Source organism: Hydra vulgaris, chromosome 02, assembly GCF_038396675.1.
Source record: "Hydra vulgaris chromosome 02, alternate assembly HydraT2T_AEP".
Taxonomy (NCBI): domain Eukaryota; kingdom Metazoa; phylum Cnidaria; class Hydrozoa; order Anthoathecata; family Hydridae; genus Hydra; species Hydra vulgaris.
Window position 1 is genome coordinate 54,767,196 of NC_088921.1, and position 23,881 is coordinate 54,791,076.

At 29.4% G+C, this 23,881-nt stretch overlaps 1 protein-coding gene across 1 annotated transcript in view; it reads left to right on the forward strand.

Annotated features, from left to right (window-relative positions):
• The window catches only part of LOC100198208 (uncharacterized), a 34,467-nt gene extending 19,926 nt beyond the window's left edge, over positions 1-14,541 (forward strand). The window contains exons 6-7 of the mRNA XM_065791402.1: positions 3,772-3,925; positions 14,035-14,541. Coding sequence (XP_065647474.1) covers positions 3,772-3,925; positions 14,035-14,463 — 583 coding nt within the window. The 3' untranslated portion in view covers positions 14,464-14,541. The remainder of the gene's footprint in view (positions 1-3,771; positions 3,926-14,034) is intronic.
• The last annotated feature ends 9,340 nt before the right edge of the window (positions 14,542-23,881 follow it).

The following is a 23,881-nucleotide window of genomic DNA, read 5'->3' on the forward strand; positions in this document are numbered from 1 at the left end:
TCCGGTATAAAGTCCAGATCAGGGAGAAAGTAACCAACCATATCTCTTTTTTTTTAAGAAATGACTTATGATAGGCTACATCCCTCACATGGGCCAGAAAGCAGGTTGGAGGGGCACTGGTATCAATAACACTATTCAGCCCTGATAATTGAAAAATAGGGTTAATAAAAAATGCTGCCATTTTTGTTGTGAACATGACAAGTTTGTGATGTTTACATTTTTATATAGTTAGATCTAATGGCCTTATTTGCTGTTAATATCAGATCAATACAAAGTGTTAGAAAAATTTACGAGCCATCCCCAAATGGCTGAAAATGGGACTTTTTAGTAAAGTGGACTATATATTTTTAGATAAACTGATTTCTAAAATGTAACAAGCTGCTTATATTTTGCCAATTTGTTGTAGACCATTGTAGCTAATTAGAAAACTAACATGTAAGGACTTGTTGATGAATAGAAAAATACTACGGTTAACTTCATTTTGCCTTTATTTAACATTTTTCAGAATTTTTCCAAAGTTTAGGAGGCTGTAGTTTTTTTCTAACATGATACAAGCTAATGAAAATCACAAATTTTAAGACAGAAATATCTAGAAAATAGTTCTAGAAAAAATGAGCCACTTGCTGAAAGTTAGAAAAAAGTTATAAGGCCTTAAAGTTGTCTATTTTTACCATTCGAGGAACCGAGGGGGGCTACCTGAGAGTGTTTGTAAGGCTATAATTTCTAAACCGTTGCACTTGGAACTCTGAAATTGCACATTTAACCTATTTACATCATTTAGATAATGATATGTAAAAATCAGGAAAATCAGAGATGGTACCCCACAAAGTTTTCTTGAAATTGGTTGAAATATAATGATCTGACCCAACAACAATATTTTTCAACTAATATAATCATGCTGGAAACCTCTAAGAAAAATGCCAAATAAGTGTTTCATGTTATTTTGTAGGTAAGTTACCTGATGGTGTTTGTATTGTTTTGTATTGTACATATCGTATTGTACGTATTCTATTGTACTCTGCGTATTTCATTGCACTGTAGGTGTTTCTTTGTATTTTGTGTTTTTTTAACTTAGTAATTAGTAGTATAATGTAAATAATTAGATAGTGATAACAATTATTAGGAAATTTGCATTTTTTAAATTTCAATGCAGATTCCAGAAGCAATTGGACACTCGTGAAAAGATTTGTCCATTTGACCAATGAACGTTTTCTTATAGTTTACGAGGTGTTTCTCAGATTACTATATGGAAAAAAGTGCAGAGTAAAAAAAAACGCTGCTAAATTTTTTTGTTGAGCACCAACAAGAATATTATGACTCAAAGAGTTAAGCTTGATGTACCTTGATTCAGAAAGCAGATTGTTTTATTTTTGTTTCCCTTATTAGATAAATTTTTTTTTTGCCAGCATGAATAATTACTATTGCTGTGCAACAGCTAAAGCAGATAAGTTTCATCAATTTTGTGTTTCTGATGTACAATGGCTGGCAGACAACTTGTGAGTCAGCAGTTGGTGCTCTATGGCAAGATCTCAGTTTTTATCTGTTCTGCAATTTATCAGAGTGGTCTAAAAACGCTGAAAGGTGGTACTTACGTTCTGAAATGGTTCCCATTATTCAGTCACATTCCTTTTAAACCTTAATTGCAGCACTTCTGATAATGATGGAATTGCTCTTCCACACAATCTACATGTCACTGGCTTTAAAAAACTGAATTAAACAGAATTAAACAAAATTGAAAATTGTTTGTATGATGAGAATGCACAGAACTCTAATCATTATCCCAATCTCATGGTTAGAGCAACATGAACCAAGAAAAAGCAAGAAAATGTTATTCACAATTTGTACTCACAACTTTGCAAAGTTTCTTTTGAGCTTCAAAGAAAATGATTCTAAAAAACAACACTTAACTATTACAAAAAAATCTTTATGTATGTATGTATGTATTTATACATGTATTTATGTATTTATGTATTTATGTATGTATGTATGTATGTATGTATGTATGTATGTATGTATGTATGTATGTATGTATGTATGTATGTATGTATGTATGTATGTGTGTGTATGCAAGTATGTATGCAGGGTTGCAAAAAAACCGTATTTTTGAAAAAAAAACTAAAAACCATAGGTTTTTTTAAAAAAACCAAAAAAACCATGGTTTTTTTGGTTTAAATTAGGTTTTTATTAAAAAATGCTGTATTTACTTATCCTTTTAAATTAAAAAAAAGCATAACACATTTTATTCGAGTAAACTATATTCTTTAACAATATTACTGTTATATTTCATCAAAATTATTCAATACATCATTATTTAATGTTCTATATATAAATACAAGCTTTGCTGCATTTTCTACCCCCAATTGGTTTCTTAACTTAGAATGAACAAGACCAAAATTTGAAAAAATTCTTTTGATTGACCAGCACTAGAAGCTGGTGCAGTTAATAAACCTTCAATATCCACTATGTTATAATCCACAATTTTTAGAGATTTCCACCATTCTATTGGTGATACATTTTTTAAAACAGATTCATTATACAAATAGCTTTTATCGAATGGAGCAGATTTGGCTTTTAATTTAAATATTATTGGTAACAAATTCTTGAACTCTTTATCTGCGAAATTCATGGCAGCTTCATTTTCATTTTCAGAAAGATTAGATCCAAAATATCACACCAGCAGCACACCCATAAGTTATGATAATATCTTTTTCAGATGACAGTTCTTGTCTCATTGATTTCATATTAGCTGCATTGTCAGTCACAAAGCTTTTTACTGTGCATCCAAATTTACGTCTTACAGAATCTATTGCTTCTCTTGCTAATTGTGTAAGATATTCACCAGTATGTGAATGACCAGAAGTGTTGATTGTTTCTACTAAAATGTTAATTTTATCTGTAATTACAGAGATAAAAACTATTGGTTCATTATGTACATTAATCCAGCCATCTAAAGACATGGCTACAATTTTCTCATTCAATACATTACATTTTTCAATTTCTTCTGTGTAAACCCTATCTAATATTTCTCCTCCAGTTTGAGTTCTATTAGGTAGAGTGTATCCTGGATGAAGCATATTGATAAATTTTTTAAATTCTTTGTGTTCAACTGTTCTGAAGCTAGAGTTTGTACTGTATATAAATCTACCAAGTTGCAGATCAAATAAATCTTTCTCTTTTGAGGCTTGTTTGTATGAAAAACTTATCAGCTGATGTTGAATTGGGCTGAAACCTTTTCATTTGTTGTTGTGATGTTGATGGTGAGTTACCTTTAGAAGCCTGTAGAAAAAAAAGATAAATAAGTGTTATTACTAATTTATTACTGCTCTGTTCTATAATAATACTGAGGACTCTATTCTATGAAAAAACAAAAACAAAACTCATGGATTCAAAAAAAATCATCTATATTGAAGATGAGTTTTATTTGTGAACATAAGCCTCTTTTAGCTTCCTGTTGTAAGTTTAAATCTTTTAAAAAAAAACATTAATTTGGTTTAAACCAACATTTTTTTAATTGGTTACATGGTTTTAGCCATTTGGTTAAAACCATGCAATGCTGTATGTATGTATGTATGTATGTATGTATGTATGTATGTATGTATGTATGTATGTATGTATGTATGTATGTATGTATGTATGTATGTATGTATGTATGTGTGTATATGTGTATGGATGTATGGATGTATGTATGTTTGTTTATATGTATGTATGTATACATGGCTGCATAATGTGTGTTTATTTTTTGAAAATTTATACATTTATTTATCTATTTAGCTTCAGTGATACCTTTTTAAATGATAGCGTTTCGGTTTCTTTACCTCATATTAAACACTTTTACTTTGATCTCATTGTGAGAGAAAGCATTAGCCCGATGATTGAACAAATGACTATGTTTTACAATAGCTTAATTGGGAGCAACTGTGATGAGGTTTGTAATTTTTTATATACATTTTGTTAATGTTGATATATATATATATATATATATATATATATATATGTATATGTATATGTATATATATATATATATATATATATATATATATATATATATATATATATATATATATATATATATATATATATATATATATAAATATTTACAAACTTCTTTTATGGAATAATTTCTATTTGTTAAAAATATATATTTATTTTTACGACATTTCGAAAGAATATTGATAATCTCGTTATTAAGTATATTAAAAACCGTTATAAAAAATAATATTATACAAAACTGTCTAAATTTACGAAACAATGTTCTTTGTAAGAGCTTCTTTTTGAGAGTTTTTAAGAGAGTTTTTTGTGATGTAAGAATTTGAACATGGGTTTCCAAAATGAGAGCTCACATTTTTTGTCGTAGTAACATACTTTTAAAATATCAAGTTTCCAAAAAAGTGATGGTTTTCAAGAAATAAAAAGAAGCTAATGATGCTCAGTCGGAACCATGTGACCATACTAATTCTACCCCTAAAGTTGGTGCTCAAGAAGGTCAATTTTTGGTTGTTAAACCCAGTAAATCACAAACTTCCAAACTGTATACCCGTATAGTAGCTGTATGATTTGAATGATTTTACAGTTTCAAGCCCTCCTAAAAATTCAAAACAATCCCACAGACTGGCCTAACTTAAGTAGTAAAGACTTTTTTTACTGGAATAATAAAGGTTTTTCTGCTTGCCAAAGTTTGAATGAATCATTTGATCTTGTCAACTTGCACAAGATACTGCACAAAAGTTTAAAGGGAAAAAAGTAAATAGTAACATGTTAAATTTAGTTAAATTTAACGTTTTCTGTTGTCTTTGCAAATAGTTTGCTCCTGCAACAAGGGCCCACATCTAGGGCTGGTTTAGATTCCCATTATTCTATAAAAAATCATGAATTAAATCAGGACTCATTGTTTTATTTTATTTTTTTGTAAAATAAAACAATGATTTAAACTTGTTGTGAAATCCAATCCAGTATGTAGTATTAACATAGAGTATGTTTCGACTAGGGCTGTCCAAAATTGTGAAAACTTTTTACTTCACAGCGTTTATAGTTATCTAAATGTTAACAACTTTTATCTGATAAAATGTAAATCCAAACTAAAGAATTAATTGGTTTGTTAATGCAATTTTATGCATTTAGCAATCTGACTTTTAAAGGATTTAATGATACTAGTGTCTTTGAACTGTAACTGTCTCTCCAGAGCCTAATATTGTCATAAAATCTTTTAGATGTCAGTTGAATTAGTAATGATGCATGAATATAAAATTTTCCAACAGAGGTTCTTGATGTTTTTAAAATCAGATTAAATTTTTGGTAAGGTAAAGTGGGGTATATCAATATTTCTACATGTTTATCAATGATATTGCTGCCATAAACTGATGAAGAATTTAATTAGTTATCTAATATTATTGTTAGATAATTAATTTTGTTGATGGGCTTCAACTGCCAATGTTACCACTATATGGGGTAACTTTGACAGTGATATGTTTATTCTGTAAATGTGTTTGTTTTAATTTCTGAAACAACGAGATAATTTTTTACGTCTTCAGTTTCTGATGTTTTGTTTTAACCAGTATTATGCAACATGGTTAGGTGTGGATTTTAACTTTTTGAGAATGTTGGATTTTAGATCTGTTGATATTTAAAATCTTGGTAAATTTTATCTTAAGATTAACTCTTTTCATTTAGGAATTGCTTTGTTTGATTCCTTTTCATGTAATCGTGAAAGATTCATCATATGTAAGCATTCCACCAACTTTTGCTTGATTCTTAGCCTATGGGGTGACTTAAGCATTCTTGTCAATGTTACCCCAAAACTAAAATATGTGTTTTAAAGAAAATATGCTACAAAAAAATCTTACATGCTTAGTATTTAAAAACAACATCATAAAAACACATGTAAAATAGTATTATAGTATGTTTTTATTTATTTTTTAACTAAAGTTTTTTTGCAACAAAAAAATTAGAAATTAGTTTAATTTATGCTCATTATATTATGTTATTATTTATACTTATTATTATGAGGATTAAAATAGTTATATTTGTTCATTCAGTATCTGGCTTCAGCATCTGTTAAAATAATTTAAACAATAGTTAATGGGCAACAGGTAAAAACATTTAATCAAACACATGTCAATGTTACCCATATGTCAAAGTACCTTAGCGTTATCTTTTATATATTTATTTTAAATATTTTATATATTATAAAGCGTAACCTTTTATATATTTATTACACATGATCTATAAAAAAAAAATTATCTTATATATTTTATATTTTTTGTTGTAATTTTTAATGACCTTACATATTTTATCAGTTAACAAATAAGATAGTAAACCATGGAGCCTTAAACCATGGATTACTTCAGCACTTTTAATCTCAATAAAAAAATGAAACAATATATTTAAGAATTTCCTTAAAACTAAAAAATCTTCATGACAAACTAATTCTTGAAAAAACTTACAAAACCTATAGAAATTTACTTGTAACACTTATTCAAAGAAGCAAAAAAACCCCACTTTCTAACTACTTTACTACCAATAGCAATAGTTTGAGAGCTACGTGGAAAGGTATTTGAACTCTTTTGAATATACGTTCGAATGATATCTTATATCCATCTTGTATATCTTCAAACAACACCATTATAAATGATCCAGTTAAAATATCTGAGTTTTTCAACACTTTTTTTTATTTCAATCCCTGAAGAACTGCAAAAAAATATTCATTCATCCCATACTGACTTCCATAAGTATTTAAAAACATCAAGCCCTAACTCTCTTTTCATTAAACCTACTGAAAAAAATGAAATTATTCTTTCTCTAAATGATGGAAAGGCTTCTGGTCTTAACAGTGTTCCAACCTTTATTTTAATACTTTTTGCTAATGATATTTCTTCAGTACTTTCTAAACTATTTAATCTCTCATTCGCTACTGGTATATTCCCTAATATTTAAAAAACTGTATCTGTTAAACCAATCCATAAAAAAGACTCAAAACTTGACTGCAATAACTATAGACCAATATCACTACTTTCAAATACCACCAAAATTCTTGAAAAATTAATGTATTCTTGTATTTACCACTTTCTTGATAATTCTAAGTGTCTCTACGGCCACCAGTTTGGATTTCATTTAAAACACTCTACTTGCCATGCACTTATTAGCATTACTGAAATGATTTGTGGTGCAAATGATCGTGGTTCTTTATTGATCTCCAAAAAGCATTTGATACAGTTGACCATAAGGTTTCAATTGAAAAATTTTATCACTATGGTATACGGGGTATGACTAATGATTGGTTTTCATCCTATAATAAAAATCGTACTCAGTTTGTCTCGATTAATTGGTTTCAATCCACAAGTAAAGTTATTAAGTTTGGTGTCCCACAGGGTTCTGTTCTAGGGCCTATACTGTTTTTATTATATATTAATGATCAGCCTCACTTTATAAATAATTCGATTGTTCATCATTTTGCTGATGACACTAATCTTCTATGCATAAATAAATCGCAGCTTTGTAAAAAAGTTAATTCAGATCTCCATCATTTGTGTAATTGGTTAAATAGTAACCGTCTTTCTCTAACTATTAATAGAACTGAATTTTTTTTTTTCACCCTCCAAAAAATAGGATTGATAGTGATAATGTGAAAATTAGAATTAACAGTAAAAGACCTTCCCCATCTAAATATATAAAATACCTAGGGCTATTTCTTGACAAAAACCTATCATGGTACTACCAATTAATTCAATTAAATAAAAAACTCTCACGTGCCATTAGTATGTTGTCATGGGGTGTGCAGATTTTTTTATTTTTTTTCAATTTCAAAAACGGCAAGGTTACTTTTGGTGAAGAATTTTATGGAGATTCCGAATCTGCAAAAAAATATATACTTATTAAAAAAAATGTCTTGCTGGGTGGGTCAGCATTGTTTTAAATAGAAAAATGACTAAAATGTGACTAATTAACAGGGCAAAACTATAATTGAAAAAAAAATTTCTAAAATTTTGGATTAACTCAATAATTATTATGTTGAGTTTTAAGAAAATTGATTATTTGGTTCAAAAAGTCATAAAAATAAATACAGAAAAGTATTTATTTTTATGACTTTTTTTTCTTGTTTTTATCAAACTTTAAAAGTAAGGAGAGTTCACTTTAGTGGGAAATTTTATAGGGAATCTGAATCTCAAAAAATAAATAAAAATAAAATATGTCTTGTTGGTGGGAACACTTAGTTTTCAACGAAAAAATGACTAAAATGTTAATAATTAAAGAGAAAAAATTATAAACTTAAAAAAAAAATTCAATTATTTGATAAACTCATAAACTGTGTTGAACGTCATGAAAATATCATGTTTTGTTAAAAAGTCAAAAAAATAAACACATAATGGGAGCTTTTGTGAAGGTTGCTTTTAGAAAACTTAGTCGATTGTTTCATAATTTAGACAGTGAATGTTATCGTAGGGTGCGGTTTCTTCTAAAAATAATAATAAGTCAAACACTTTTGTTATAACAAACTGTATTTTATATACTAATACATTTGAAATATATATGGTTTCGAGTTCGATCCCCACCACGTCCCTGGTAAAACCGCACTCAACTTGTTTCTCCGTGCAGCGGCCTTGTTCCTCAAGGTTCGTGTTTCGGAGTTATAGAGTTGAGAGAGGGTTATAACCACTATTAAGTAGCCTCCTCATCTGTAGTGGCCTTTTCGGCCTTAAGGAGGTGAATAACAAAAAAAAAAAAAAAATATATAATATAATACTGGTATCTTTATTAAATTTACATATAATTAACAATTAATAGTTAATAAATTTTATTTAAAATTTGTGAGTTCAACTAATTTATATTTCGTATTGTTAGTGCTCATAAAACCCTTACTGATTTCTTGTACTCTTATATATCCTACTCGCTTGTCATGGAAATATGTTTTTGTCCTAGCCTCAATGACCTACAGTATCGGACAAAACGAGTGCAACCAAATAATGCTAATTTAGTTTCTTTATATAAAAGTGCTGCATTTTTTCAATTTAGAGAAATAACTATGTAACTGTTTAGAGACAAAGTTCTTCAAGTTTTATTCATCACAAAGTTCATTATTTGTACATGAAAATTAATAAATTAATCAAAAGTATTAAAAAAGTTGATTTCCTTCTGGGCAAAACAAGTGCAACTCGACAAAATGTTGACCAAGCTGTATTTCGCTATCAATATTTCGTGGCGAATCCTTTGTTGTCGATCACAGCCTTGCATCTTCGAGGCATAGATTCAATCAGGTGATCAATGAAACTTTGTGGAATCGCTGCCCAGGCCTCTTGGATTTGTTCAAACAGTTGATCCTTATTACAAACACCTACACTTCCTTTCATTATTAAAAAACTTCCGTGACGTTGACACGGACCAGACTTAAGAAAATCAAACAAACCAAAAAAGTTGCACTTGTTTTGTCCGCTGCAAAATGGCACTTGTCAACGAAATTCTGCCTGTGTGCTGTCACCTGTCAACTGATTGCTCATGTCATGGCATGTTATGACTCCAGACTCCTGAACTGTTTTCTGTGGTAGTATAGTTCGTTTCGTTTTTAAGACATGTAAAATTAGGAACACTTTTTAGCATTGTTCAATGTTGGTTGCAAATGTTTTGTCCAATACTGTATATTAAACATTAAAAACAATTTAATCATTAACAAATTTTAAATAAGTTATTATATTTTTGTTGTTGTATAAAAAAGAAACCTGCTTAATCCAATCTGTAACAACCATAGGCTTTTGAAAATATTTTCTGACTTCATGGGTTGTGAGGCTTGTGGTAAGTAGTGGTTCGTATATTGAATCTTTCCACTCAATTAGATTGGTCATTTTAGTCATTTTCCATTCAAAACAACGCTGACCCACCCTGCAAGACATTATTTTTTTTTAATTAATTTTTGCAGATTCGGAATCTCCATAAAATTCTTCACCAAAAGTAACCTTGCCATTTTTGAAATTAAAAAAGGAAAAAAAAATCGACACACCCGAATGTTGTCATTAATACGACACTATGTTCCCCAATATATTCTAAAATCAATTTACTACTCCTTGTTCTCCTCACATCTAAGTTATTGTTGCACTGTTTTGGGTCAAAAAGGAGGTTTTCTATTACAGCATATAAACAGTTTACAACACACTTCCATAAGAATTATGACATTTTTTCCTTATTAAATTAAAAGTTCTAAAATTTCAAGATCCTGTAAAGATCTTTATAATTGTCTCTTTGTGTTTGATTTTCTTCAAAATAAACTACCAAATTCGTTCAATAATTTTTTTATCAAAACAAGTGACATACAAATACAAGTGACATACACTCAAAGTACTGAAAATTTTAACTTGCACACTTCCTTTTTTAACACTATCAAATATGGCAAGCTCTCTATAAAACATCAATGTATTTCTCACTGGAACCAAATAATACCATTTATAAAAAAAAAAGATTTAAACTAAATACCTTTTTATTACCAACATTCTTCTTCTCAATCAAAACCAAATTAAGAAATTTTTATTTGAGCATATATAAAATGAATATTAATTTTATCTTTTATTATTGTCTTTTTTATATTACTGTATTTATAAAGCTATTATTACATTTATTTTATACTGTCTTTTTTAACTTTACTACTAATACTATTATTATCATTAATTTACCTTTCTTTTATAAATTTTAATAATATTATTTACAATGATAGTGATAGTGATTCAATTGTAGTAATAGCTTTATGGTTATTGTTCTAATTTTTGCTAATGTTATGTTTATTTTAATAATTTCTGTCATAGTCACAAACTTTACTATAATTATTTTTACTATAGTTTTTATCATTAGTTATAGTTTTTAGTAAAGTTATCATGTTATAGTTACTATTTGTTGTGTTTTTTTTTATTCACATTATTATTCATATTATTATTTTTATTATATTATTATTGCAATTATTAATATTATCTTTATTTATTAGTGCTTTATTTTTCTTTCTTCACTCCCGCAAGGCTGCAAAACAACCAGTATTAAGTTGGGAGTTACTAGAAAACAAAGAAGCATAGAAGAAGGAAACAGTTGACTTAAAAAATTGAAGGTTGTAAGAGTCAGGAAAACATGAAGACGGGAAAAAAGCTAGACGAATAAAAGTTTTTGGAGCATGCAGGGGCAGATACAGTAAAAGAATGAGTTTTGGTTGCTGGAACTAGAGATAAAAGCTCCTTTGAGCAGCGGCCATGATTAGTATTTGTAGAAAAGAGAAAGAGATGCAACTTTATGACGATGGGAAAGAGGCTCAAGCTTAACAGATAGACTGCGTCCAACTACGTTTACAATGCGTTTTGGGACCTTGTCTTGAAGAGAAAGAGCATCATTAGAAGAAGCAGCCTAAATATGACGACAGTATTCCATACAGAGACGAATAAGAGATTTGTAGAGATAGATAATGGAATCAAGAGAGAGAAAATGGCAAGCACGATAAAGAGAAGCAACCTTAGCAGATGCTAATTTAGCAATCGATTGTATATATGATTTCCATGAAAGGTGAGTAGTAAATGAAAACCCAAGAAGGTGTAAAGAAGTGGGCTCAGTGAGTGGGTTGCATTCATCAATATAGGAAAGTTGACAGTACTACGATAGTTGTTAATAACTGTTAACAGTAAATAACTGTTTTATTGGAGTTAAAATTTACAAGCCACTGTGAGCCACAATCAGTTACAGAAGTGAGATCAGGTTCAAGATCGACTGCCTGATCTAAGCGATCGAAAAGAGAAGACTTTTTGTCAAGACAGGAGTATAAAGTTGAGTCATCAGCAAATAGAGCATTGGGCAAAACAAGTGCAACTCGACAAAATGTTGACCAAGCTGTATTTCGCTATCAATATTTCGTGGCGAATCCTTTGTTGTCGATCACAGCCTTGCATCTTCGAGGCATAGATTCAATCAGGTGATCAATGAAACTTTGTGGAATCGCTGCCCAGGCCTCTTGGATTTGTTCAAACAGTTGATCCTTATTACAAACACCTACACGATTAATTATGTGGTTGACGATCTCCCACAGGTTTTCGATAGGGTTGAGATCCGGAGATTGAGGCGGCCAATCCATCACCAATAGGTGGTTGTCTTGAAACCACTGCAAGATCATTAATTTAGATAAGAAATAAAATAGGACCAAGGATAGAACCTTGAGGTACCCGAGAATTTACTAGAAATAAAGAAGAGTGTTGACTTTCGAGGATGACTTTAATAAAGTGGTTAAAAAGAAACAATTTGATTATCTTAAAAACTTTCCCAAATACACCATATGAAACAAGCTTATGGAGAAGACCAACATGCCAAACTTTGTTGAAAGCTTTAGATATGTCAAGAGCAAAAGCCCTAGCCTTTCCACCTCCATCTAATGCATGATAAAATCTTTCTTTCACAGCAGTTTGCAAGTCAGCCGTAGAGCAAAAAGATCGAAAACCATATTAATTGTCTGACAGCAAGTTATTTGACTCAAGATGAGATGTAAGAAATTTGTTTATCAAAGACTCAAAGACCTTGCTAATAACAGAAAGAAAACTAATTGGACGATAATTGGAGGTGTCAAAATGTTCACCAGAGGTTTTTAAAATCAGAACAACAGATGTCAATTTCCAATAGGCAGGAAAACAAGACTTAGTCAAGCACTTATTAAATAGTTCAGAGAAAATCGAAGAGAGTTCTGGAGAACAATTTTGTAAGACTGTGAAAGGAATGTTGTCTGAACCACAAACCATAAAAAAGTTTAGTCGAGATATGACTTTAGCAACGGTAGCTGGAGTGTTGTCTAACAATGGGTTAACCTGTTTAATTGGAATGAACAGAATGGAATGAACAAAATGACAATAATATTTGAGAGTCGAATCAGAAGAGAAGTTCTTTGCAAATAATTTAGCCTTATCTTTGGGAGAGGTAATAAGATCAGTCCCATGAATGAGAGATAGAATGTAAGACCTTCCTTTGTTAACAACGCTATTGAAGATTTTCCAAAAGTCTCTGGAGCCCTGAGATAAGATACTAGACTTAGTGAAATAAGAATAATGGAGCTTAGCATCTGAAAACACCTTTTTACATTGATATCTTGCAATGATAAATAGCTGTTTGCTCTCAAGAAAGTTGTTCTTTTGAAAAAAATTAAAAAAATGATTACGATTAGATATAGCAGCTGCATAAGAGGGTGAAAATCATGAGTAGAATAAAGTTTGAACCGACGAGAAGTAATAAAAGCATCCATTCCTGCCTGAATCCAGAAGATTATGTTGGAGGCGCATTTTTCAGCTGAGAGGGAAAAGACATCAGCCCAAGGACCGTCACGAAGAAAATCACGAAAAGAGTCTCAGTCAGCTTTAGTAGTGAGTAGTGCGATAAAGGGTGAGGCCGAAAATGAAGTACGAGATGAAAGATTTAAAGAAATCATTGCATGGTCAGAACCACCTGATGCTTATGTATACCCCTAAGCCAACCATGTGACTATTAGAGTCTTTGCGAATCAAAGGAAAGTACCCATCAATATTGAGATCAGAAGAAAGAATAACAGAGTTTAAATTAGTCTCACCAAGAGCAATCAAGTCTGGTAAATTTTGCGAGAGGTAAGATTCAGCTGATGAAAGGTTGCTTCGCAGACCATGAATATTAGTAAAAGATAAATTAAAACAGTTAGGTGATAGGGATGATTTTTTAAGTTTAATAGTTTGATTTTCGTTTAAAGAGAACTTGACTCATTCATAGATAGAGCACGGCTTCCCAAGCAATGAGCTATGCAATTTTCTCAAATCTGTTAGTTAACCCTAAGTCTTAGCATAGGGCTCCTTACGTGGCCTTTAAATTTAAAATTAAATTAAATTAAAAATTAAAAAAAAAAATTAAAGTTTAAAATAAAATTTAAAAAAAATCGTCATTCATCAAAATAAAAAAAGGATTTCACTGTTTTTCTGGATTCTGGATTTCACTGTTTTTTTTTCGGAATTTTATCGTTTCCATAGTGTTTAGATTTGGTGTTTAATTTTAGATTTTTTAATAGTTTGTTTTTATTAGATAATGGTTGAATCTGAATGCCAGTGTCCAAAAATGATTTTAAGTGAAGAAGTTCGATTTGCTTATTCTGATGATTGTTATGGTGAAGTTCAAAATAGAGCTGTCAAGTGCAAATTGCCTTGCTTAGATTATGATGGAACAAACAAATATATTTGTGTTTTTGGTGCTGCTCTTGAAACTGGTTCATGGTTTGCAGAAGAAAGGAGCGAAGCTGAAAGATCAAAAAATCTTGATCGCTGTAATCCTCCAAATCAAAATGATTGGGATCAATGTATGAATGTTCAACATCTAAACAAAAATGTGTTGGTGTTAAGCGAAAAATCAGCCGATAAACAGAAAAAGCTTAAACTAAAATCACAAAAGAAACCTCCTCCAAAATCACGTATTGGTGCAGGTACTTTAGCAGCTCTAGTCGGTGGTGGTAAATAAATCGGTGGTGGTAACTAAATAGTTTTTCAAAGAATGTAATGAAAAAAAATTTATATAGAATCATAAAATTGTTTTAAAGATCCGTATGTTGTTTTCGACCGGATGTGCAAGGTGCATTAATTCATATTCCACTCTAATAGATTCTAACCCGGTGAGAAAAAAGGCGCATGCTCATACGATGCAAGTTTTGTTTTGATTTCCTTATTTTTATTTATATATTTTTCCTCAATAAAACTATTAACTTATTTTTTTATTAAATAAATAAGTAATAGTGGATAAAAAGACATAATAAAAAGTTAAGGTGATATGTTTTGTTCAACTACAATTACAACTAATTTTTTAAAATCTCCTTCGTCAATATTATATAGTGTCAATCCTATATACTATAATATTTTAATATCGAATTTAATGCTGTTGCTGCCGTTATTTATTTGTGCGTATTTCTACAGAATTCACGGCTGCCATTACACTCGAATTAATAGCAAGAAAGAGTCGCGGCACTTTTTGCATAAGAAATTGTGAACGAAAATGTATGAAAATATGTAACTTATGTAACCTTTAAGCTATTTAATGTTAAAACATATATCAAGTTTTACATTTACTTAAAAATTGCATTTCGGCAACCTCTAGTCAAAAAGTCCTATAGAATCCTATAAAAATTTCAGATTTGAACCCCATTAAATTAAAACATGTTGAAAAGTAATTACAGTGACCATAGTTTTATCTTTTTTTTTTTGTTTGTTTCAAAGTCCTAAAGGTCCTTTTTAATTTTTTGACTTAATTATGATTTATAGTAATTAATTGCCTAGCCGGAGTTAATAGTAATAACATTAAAATCAATATATATATGTATATATATACATGTAATATTAATAACAATAATCATTTCAAAAAAAATTTTAATCTAAAAATACTAAAAATATATACTTATAAGTACTCACACCCCTCCTAACCCCTACACACATACATACGCAGTGGCGGAACACAAAATATTATTTAGACCCCCACCACAGAGAGAAATTTTTTTTTTAATCTAAATATATTTATTGAAAAAACCGTTGCACGACTGAAATTATATAAATAAATTACAGTATAACTAAAGTTGTAAACCTGTTGTCTATTTGACTTATAATTAAATTTAAAACTTTACTAAACACATTGATACGAAAGAAGTGATCTTTATTATTATTAAAACGATAATTGCTCAATGGTTCATCAAAATATTTTTTAACAGTTTTTTTGCCTCTTCTAAGAAAAAGTTGGATTAACATCCCATTTTACCTCCATTTAAATGGCTTCGTCTTTTGCTGAATAAAACATTTTTCTGAATAGTTTTTAATGTTTGCTTGCAGTTTGCAATAATTCGGTCGTAGACATGATATCTAAATATTTTGTTTGTAACAATTTTAAAGGTAAAGTTACTTCACTCAAATTCTTTAACCGTAGTATGCATAGAAATACCAATTCAAATTTTATTTTGAACTCACGCCTTCAGCAAGACAAGGCGTGTTCTTTTTTTTTGGTAAAAACAAATTTAATTCGCCGTTTATATTAAAAATAGTATTTCAAAAATGGCATTTACAAGTAAAAGAATTATTAGAGTGTCTCAAAAATACTCTACTAAAAATATTTGGAGCAAGAATTGATAAACTCAAAGAAAAAATCGAACAGTTTAAAAGCAAAAATATATCAATCAAGAAAGAATCGATGTAAATAAGGCAATAACATTTCAAAACGAACAATATGAACAATTTATTAACGAATTCAAAAAATTTAAAGAACTAAAAAAAAATAATAATAACATCGAAAACGGAAAAACCATTGAAGATTTTAAAGACAGGGTTGCCGAAATAGAAGACAGAAGTAGACGAAATAATCTACGTTTTGATGGTTTTGAAAAAAGCTAGAAGAATCGTAGAAAGATAGTGACAGCTTAGAGCTACCGGTAGGTATGCTAAAGCAATATATAACAAACTTATTACGCGTACATAGAGGTTAGAATAAGAAATTCTTTTAATTTACTTTTATCAAATTCAAAAAATATAAAAGTGAATGACTACGGCTTCCTTATTTTTAAGTTTCTTAATAAATAGTTAAATTCAAATCTCAACTCAGATCCAGATCCTATAAAAAATAACATTCATAATAAAAATATCAGAATCCTCCATATCCTCAGTATCGATCGAGATTGTTTTGAAGAAAAAAAACATTTTGATTCGACACTAGGTCCATTTACACTAAAAAAAAGAACTATTCTTTGGAAACAAAATAGCTAAAAACAGAAGCTCTATTGCAGGAAGCCGTATTGTTCAAGAATTTGATATATTTGTCGGAGGCGTTTGCAACTCCATATCAGAAGATTCTTTGTATGATTACTTAAAGAATAAAATAGGCGTCGAAACGGTTGTTGTCAAACTCAACCGGGCAAATAAATATAATCGCTCCTTCAAAGTAACAATTAAAAGTTACGTAAAACACATCGTCAAAAAACCTGAAGCTTGAGACAACAACATTATTGTTAAAGAGTTTCGAAAGTCTTGTGAAAACTTAAGAACTGTAATACTTCAAAATAATAACTAAAAACCGTCAATATCGCGGTCAGTAACAAAAGTCAATCTGATTACTTAAACCAATCAGAAGATGAACATCAACAATACGTAGCTTGTGTTATATATCTAAATCCGAGATCACAATTGATAAACGCGCAATAAAGTAAAAAAATTTAGTTTCAGTTTGTGTGCATATAACTTTCAAAGTATTAAATCAAATACCTGCCATGTCTCTAACTTTATTAACTCTTTCGATATAACTTTTATATCTGAGAATTGGCTTTCAAATGCTGAGAATTTTATTTTAAATGATTTATCAGCTCCGACACATCATTTATTTTTTCACTCTGCTGAAAAAAATGAATATGGAACACATTCTTGCAATAAAAGGTTTATGTGGCAACAATGTTTTTATTTTTATTAGAGTTTAATTTACTTCATGCAGAAATACTTCTGAATCTTTTAAAAATGTCTCAACTAAGTTTGATTATCTCCATCATTAACACGTATGAAGAAGAAGGAGAATGTATAACTGCGAGCGATTTTCAGTCAATTCCGGAAAATATATATTATACGGAAATCCGAAACAATAAAACACAAAATAACTTTTCTGAGCATTTATCCAATTGTTTTGAATTAAATGAGCTTTCGTTTTTGGATATAGTTAGTGATACTTGTCCTACCTATACTTATAAACTTAAAACGCTGAATAATTCATCTTACATAGATCACATTGCAGTCTTAAAAGAATCATCAATATGCATTAATAACTGTCATGTTATTCCTTCTTCACATCTAAACATGAGTGATCACTTACCCATCACTACAAATTTTAATCTTCAAAATAAAAGTCTTACGCTAATTGTAAATAGTATTCTTAAAGAATATGATACAATCCCAAAGTATGCATGGAATGATAATAACTTTATTTAAGTTTATAATCAGAATCTCTCTGATTTTTTCAAAGATTACACTTTTATTGGAGTAGAAATAGAGAAACAATCTCAAACAACATGCGAAAAAATAAAAAAAGCTGCTAAATTGCAATGGAAGACTGTTTCCAACAAAAAGAATCAAGAGTTTACTCTAAATCATTGTGGACACCAGAACTTAAATCGTGCAAAGATATTCTCACTTTCCACTTTAAGGAATGGTGAAAATATAACTACAGAAAATCGCAGGAATGAATTTCATTTAATAAATGCAAGCTAGCTCGTAAAAATTTCCGCACAATTGTAAAATTAACGCACAACGTAAAAATCAATAAAATCATCAAAAAAATAGAATACCTTCAAAAGAGTAATTCACAAAAGTTGTGGAGCAAAAAAAGAAAAAGAAATTCTAGAGAATTTAGACAAAACTTTAGTACTATTCTCAACCCTCCCTCGTTTACCAATAACAATTACAATTACCGTCATATTATATTTAACAACAACACATTTACCGACTACAACTACAATTACCACATTTACCAACAACAATTACAATTACCGTCATATAGATGAGCCTAATAAAATACTCGTTTCAACTTAATTGTTCCAATAGTAAAATCCTACAAAAAATCTCTTGATAATCTCGATAACTATCGCGGAATTAGTATCATACCTTTTGACAAAGCTCTTTGAATATATTATTATGGAAAAATGTCCAGAAATATCAGATAGCCACTCTCATCAATTTGGTTTCAAGCTCAATAGCTCCACTTTTTATGCAGAGTTCCTTTTAAGTGAAACATTAAAGTATTACAATAATAATAACTCATCAATATAAGTTTGTAGTTTAGATGCAAATAAGGCTTTAGATAGCTGTAATTGGGAATTGTAGTTTGAAAAACTTTATTGCAGCAAAAGTTACCGCTATCAGTAGTTCGCGCAATACAATCACTATACTTATTGGGTACTGCTAATATATCGTACCTTGAGCATAAATCAAATCATTTCCGTTTGTCTCAAGGTGTGCAACAAGAATCAATTTTATCACTACGTTTATATAATATATACACTCAAAGCATATTAAATTAAATTGTTTCAGATTGCAAAGTTGCAACAACAGTAAGTGGTGCATACACTGGTATTGTTGCTTATGCAGACGATATAATCCTACAAAGTCCTACTCTTTCTAGTTTACAAGAATTGGTTAATAAAGTTCAGTCACAATGCCAAAACCTATATATCAAACTAAACACTGAAAAAACCGATTTTTTATATCCGGTAAAAGTTCAATTATAGAAAAACACAATTCAAATTCCTTTGGGAATCAAAATTTTGATTATCCCATTGGATTTTAAAATCATACACAAAATATAGCTACACTTTAAACAGCAAATGTAAACGAACGCATTACTCAGTTTCAATCAATCTCCTGAGCTCTTATAAAATCTGGTATTCGTTTTTTTCAACCATTAACTATAGTACATTTGTTCAAATCTCTGGCTGTGTACCAAATATATCATACAGCTTAGAAATTTGTTGTTATAATAATTCACTTCTTAATAAATTAGACGCTGTTGGAAGTTCACCATTAAAATCCTCTTTAATATACAGTCCAACAAAAACTTCCTGCATGACTTCTTTAAAATTGATGACATCTATCATCCTCATTCGAAACAAATTAAGGGTGGAATGTAAGAAGCGAACTTGAGTCAAGTTCGACTTCTTACATTTAGGGTGTAATGCAAGAAGCGAACTTGAGTCAAGTTCGACTTGAACTTTACATTGTAACCAATAGTGACAGAGTATGGGTTTTCCCCTCCAAAAATACTCTGCCACTATTGGTTACAATGTAAAGTTCAAGTCGAACTTGACTCAAGTTCGCTTCTTGCATTACACCCTAAATCTGTTTTTAAGACTACTCAACAATCGGAATTGTTTTTCCCTAATTTTGACTAAGATATCGGATCTTACTAAAGATAACCTATTTTATCAACGAAGTAATAAAATTTGCAATCAACTTGAGCTAAAAATTAGACTTTAGACTGAAAGTATAAATTATTAGTTTTATACACTTTGTTTGTTTTACCTGTAATTTGGGTGATAAAAAAAATAAATTAAAAAAATAAATAAAAAGAATAAATAAAAGAATATATAAATGATATTAATATTAGAAGTTTAAACAACAATTTTGAAAAATTTCGAGATTTTTTTAGATAAAACAGAAAACATTTTTAATATTATTTGCTTAACGAAAACTTGGATTTCTTCGAATGAGAATAAAAGTAATTCTACTTTCCATCTTCCAGGTTTTGAAACAATTTTGTTAGAGAGACAAACCAATAAATGGGGTGAAGGAATTCTGATTTTCGTAAAGGAAAACATTATACATAACATTAGAAATGATTTCTGCGTTTCTGATGGTGATAAAGAAATCATAACAATTGAAATTCTAAACAACAAAACAACAAAAGCGATAAATTAAAAAGTAAAAATATTTTTTTAAGTCGTTGTTATAGACCACCTGATGGTGCGTCTGAAAATTTAGGCTTTTACTTAAAGAACAAAATTTTACATAAAGCTAACAAAGAAAAGAAAAAAAAATTTGAAGTTGAGGAATTAAATATGGATCGTTTAAGATATAGTGAAAATACAAAAATAAAAAAATTTTATGATGAAACTTTTATATCAGGAGCGACAACGCTGATTAATCGCCCTACTTGATTAACAGAAAACTTAACCACCCCAATTGATAAAATTTTAACAACAGATATATATAACACTGACATGCAAAAAGACGTAATAAAATCAGATATATCAGATCAATTCCCCATTTTCCTAACAATTTCATCACCTAATATAAATAAAAGCTATATAATTAGAAAACGTATTTTTAATAAAATAGCTTAGAAATGTTTAAACATCAATTATCATTATTAAACTGGAAACATATAAACTTCAATAATGATATAAATGCAACCTATAATGAGTTCTTTAATACATTTCACTCAGTGTACGATGCAAATTTTCCATTTTCTGAAAAAATTGTAAAACCAAAAACTTTAAATAGTCTTTGGATTACCAAAGGACTTAAAAAATTATCAAAAATTAAGGAAAATTATATATTAAATACTTAAAAACAAGATCCAATTCAAATCTACAAATATAAAAAAGCTAAAACTTTTATTTGAAAAAATTCGTAAAAATTAAAAAAGAAAAACTACTCTAATCTAATTACTAAATATAAAAATGACTCAAAATTTTTATGAAAATTAAAAGAAATAACAGAAAAACAAAAACCTGCTCAAATACCCTACCCAAAATGATTTAAATAAACAACGGATGTTTATGAGAACCAAATGAAATTGCAAATAAGTTTAATAACTTTTTTACTGGTATCGGAAGTAAACATGCTAATAGGATTGCTTCTACTGATTTTTTCTTTTATCATTTTTTAAAATCTACCATAATTCACCTTTTCACCATGATTTATTGCTAGATTTACCAATTGAAGAGTTTGAAAGAGCCTTCAAGTCTCTAAAAAAAAACAAAGCGATCGGCACGTACAGTATAAACGGATATTCTTTTTAAAGTCTTCAAAGCATCTATACAACAAGGGGTTTTTCCTGACCAACTAAAAATCGCCAAAGTTATCCTGATTCACAAAGACGGTGAAAAATCAAATCTTCATAAATATGGCCCAATTCCTGTCCTCTCCACGTTTTCAAAAATTTAGAAAAAATTCTGTACGAAAAGACATACAACTTCCAGATTACGAATAATAAAGCCATTGTTCAGTTTACACGTGAAGCCTTAAAGTCTTTTGGTAAATCACAATATACACTTGGTGTAATTATCAATTTATCAAAAGCTTTTGACATGATTTAAATAAAGCTTCTGATCTTATGAGCATTGTGCTTGCAAATTTCTACTTGGTTTAAATGCAATAAATCAACCTTAAACATTGACAAAACCAAACTGATTCGTTTTAGTTATAGAAAATTTATATTAATTATATATCAAAACTTATGTGAGCGGACGTGGCGTAGTGGCTAGAGCACTTGCTTTAGAAGGAGGAGATCCAGGTTCGAAACGAGCTCTGGACATATTTTTGCGTCACGGTAAGAAAGGAGGCACGAACTACCTAGTTAAATGCACTTCCGCGTTGGTCTGTGACCGTTAGGACTTCGTAGGGCACCTAAAAAAACAAACATAAAAAAAAAAATATCAACAAAAATTGCAAAAATTATTGGAATCCTATATAAGGCTAGAAATTATTTAAATAAAAATAATTTAAAACAAATATACTACTCATTTACTCATAGCTATATAAACTATGCGAATATAACTTGGGGAAGTACGTTACGACGTCTTTACCACCATCAGAAATATGCAATGCGCGTAATATATTTTTCAAATCGTTTTTCAAATACAATTTGAAAATAAACCTTTATTTAAAGATATAAATGTTTCAACTGTTTATGAACTTAACATTTATAATACATTATGTTTTACGTTTTGCTGTATAAATAACCTATTATTAAATGTTTTTAAAGATATGTGCACCCTTTAAGCAAAGAATAAATATAGTTTGCGAAATAAGAGCTTTTTTAATGAACCCTTTTGTCAAACAAAGTTTAACCAGTTTTGTATAACTTATCGAGCACCTCATCTTTGAAATAAAGTTGTTCAGCCCAACTTTGATCTTTCAATCTCTTTTCTAGTTTTTAAAAATAAGTTAAAGAATATTATTTTTTCGATGGATAATATATTAAAATATTTTTGAGGTATAATTTTTTACCATTTATTATTTCAATTATTTTAGATTTGCTATTTTGATTTTAAATACTTGTATTATATTTTATTTATATTTCAATTTTTATATAGTTCTGGCTACAAGATCAGTATGATCTTCTTCCAGAGGCCAAGTTTATATTATACGACATCTAATAATTGTAAACTGAAAATTAAAAAAAAAAGAAAAAAAAGAGGAATTATCTTTATAGACTATAATACTAGTTTAAAAAAATCAAAGTAGCAAATTCACATAGGGCTGAAAACAGTGCTGTGAGTAGAGGGTCAGAACCCCCTTCCCCCCTCCTTAATCCAACCTGTCATTTTAGGAATAATCTAAGAATCTTTAAAACCTTCCATTACTTGGGGTTTTACTAAAAAAAAATTCTTATATTTGAAAAAGGACCCCTAAATTTGAAAAAGGGCCCCTAAATTCGCTGGCCCTACAAATTATCCAGCGTGGCTTGCCTCCATGCTAACAAACTATGCATAAAAATCTATGTAACTTGGGGTAAAGATATTGTTTATTAAGTTCTAAAATTAGTTAAAATTCTTTTAAAATTGCGTCATGAAAGTAAATATAGTTCAAACTCTAAACTATTTTATTACAATAACACACATAGGCAGATCAAAGTTTATAACAGTGTCTCAAAAATTTGACCTCTAAGTTGATGACGTTTCTTTGAAGAAATAATTCAACTTTCGCAAGCGGCCTTTTGTTCAGTTCATTTGTGAATCAATTTCTAATGGACAATCATTCCAAATATCACAGTGTCTTTCCAAACACTCAAGGCAATTACCAGGTAATACCAACGTTAACTACGTTAAATCGTCAATATATCTTCTCAAAATAACCACGGCCCAGTCATCTACAATAAAATTACATGCCTCTATTATTGACTCTTCTTTTGTCAAAACTATATATTTTAAGCAATAGAAAGGATTGCATCGTGCATTTGAAATAGGCCCTGGTTCAGAAAAATGAGTTGCGAGTAAATTCATTATGTCTTGATAAGACCTGTATCCTTTACATAATAAATCCAGCTTCGTATAATCATTCCTGCCATATTTTTATATTTAATAACTGGCCCGTAAGGCTTGCATTTTTATTTAAATCATGGTAGTTACTAATCAACTCATTAATAA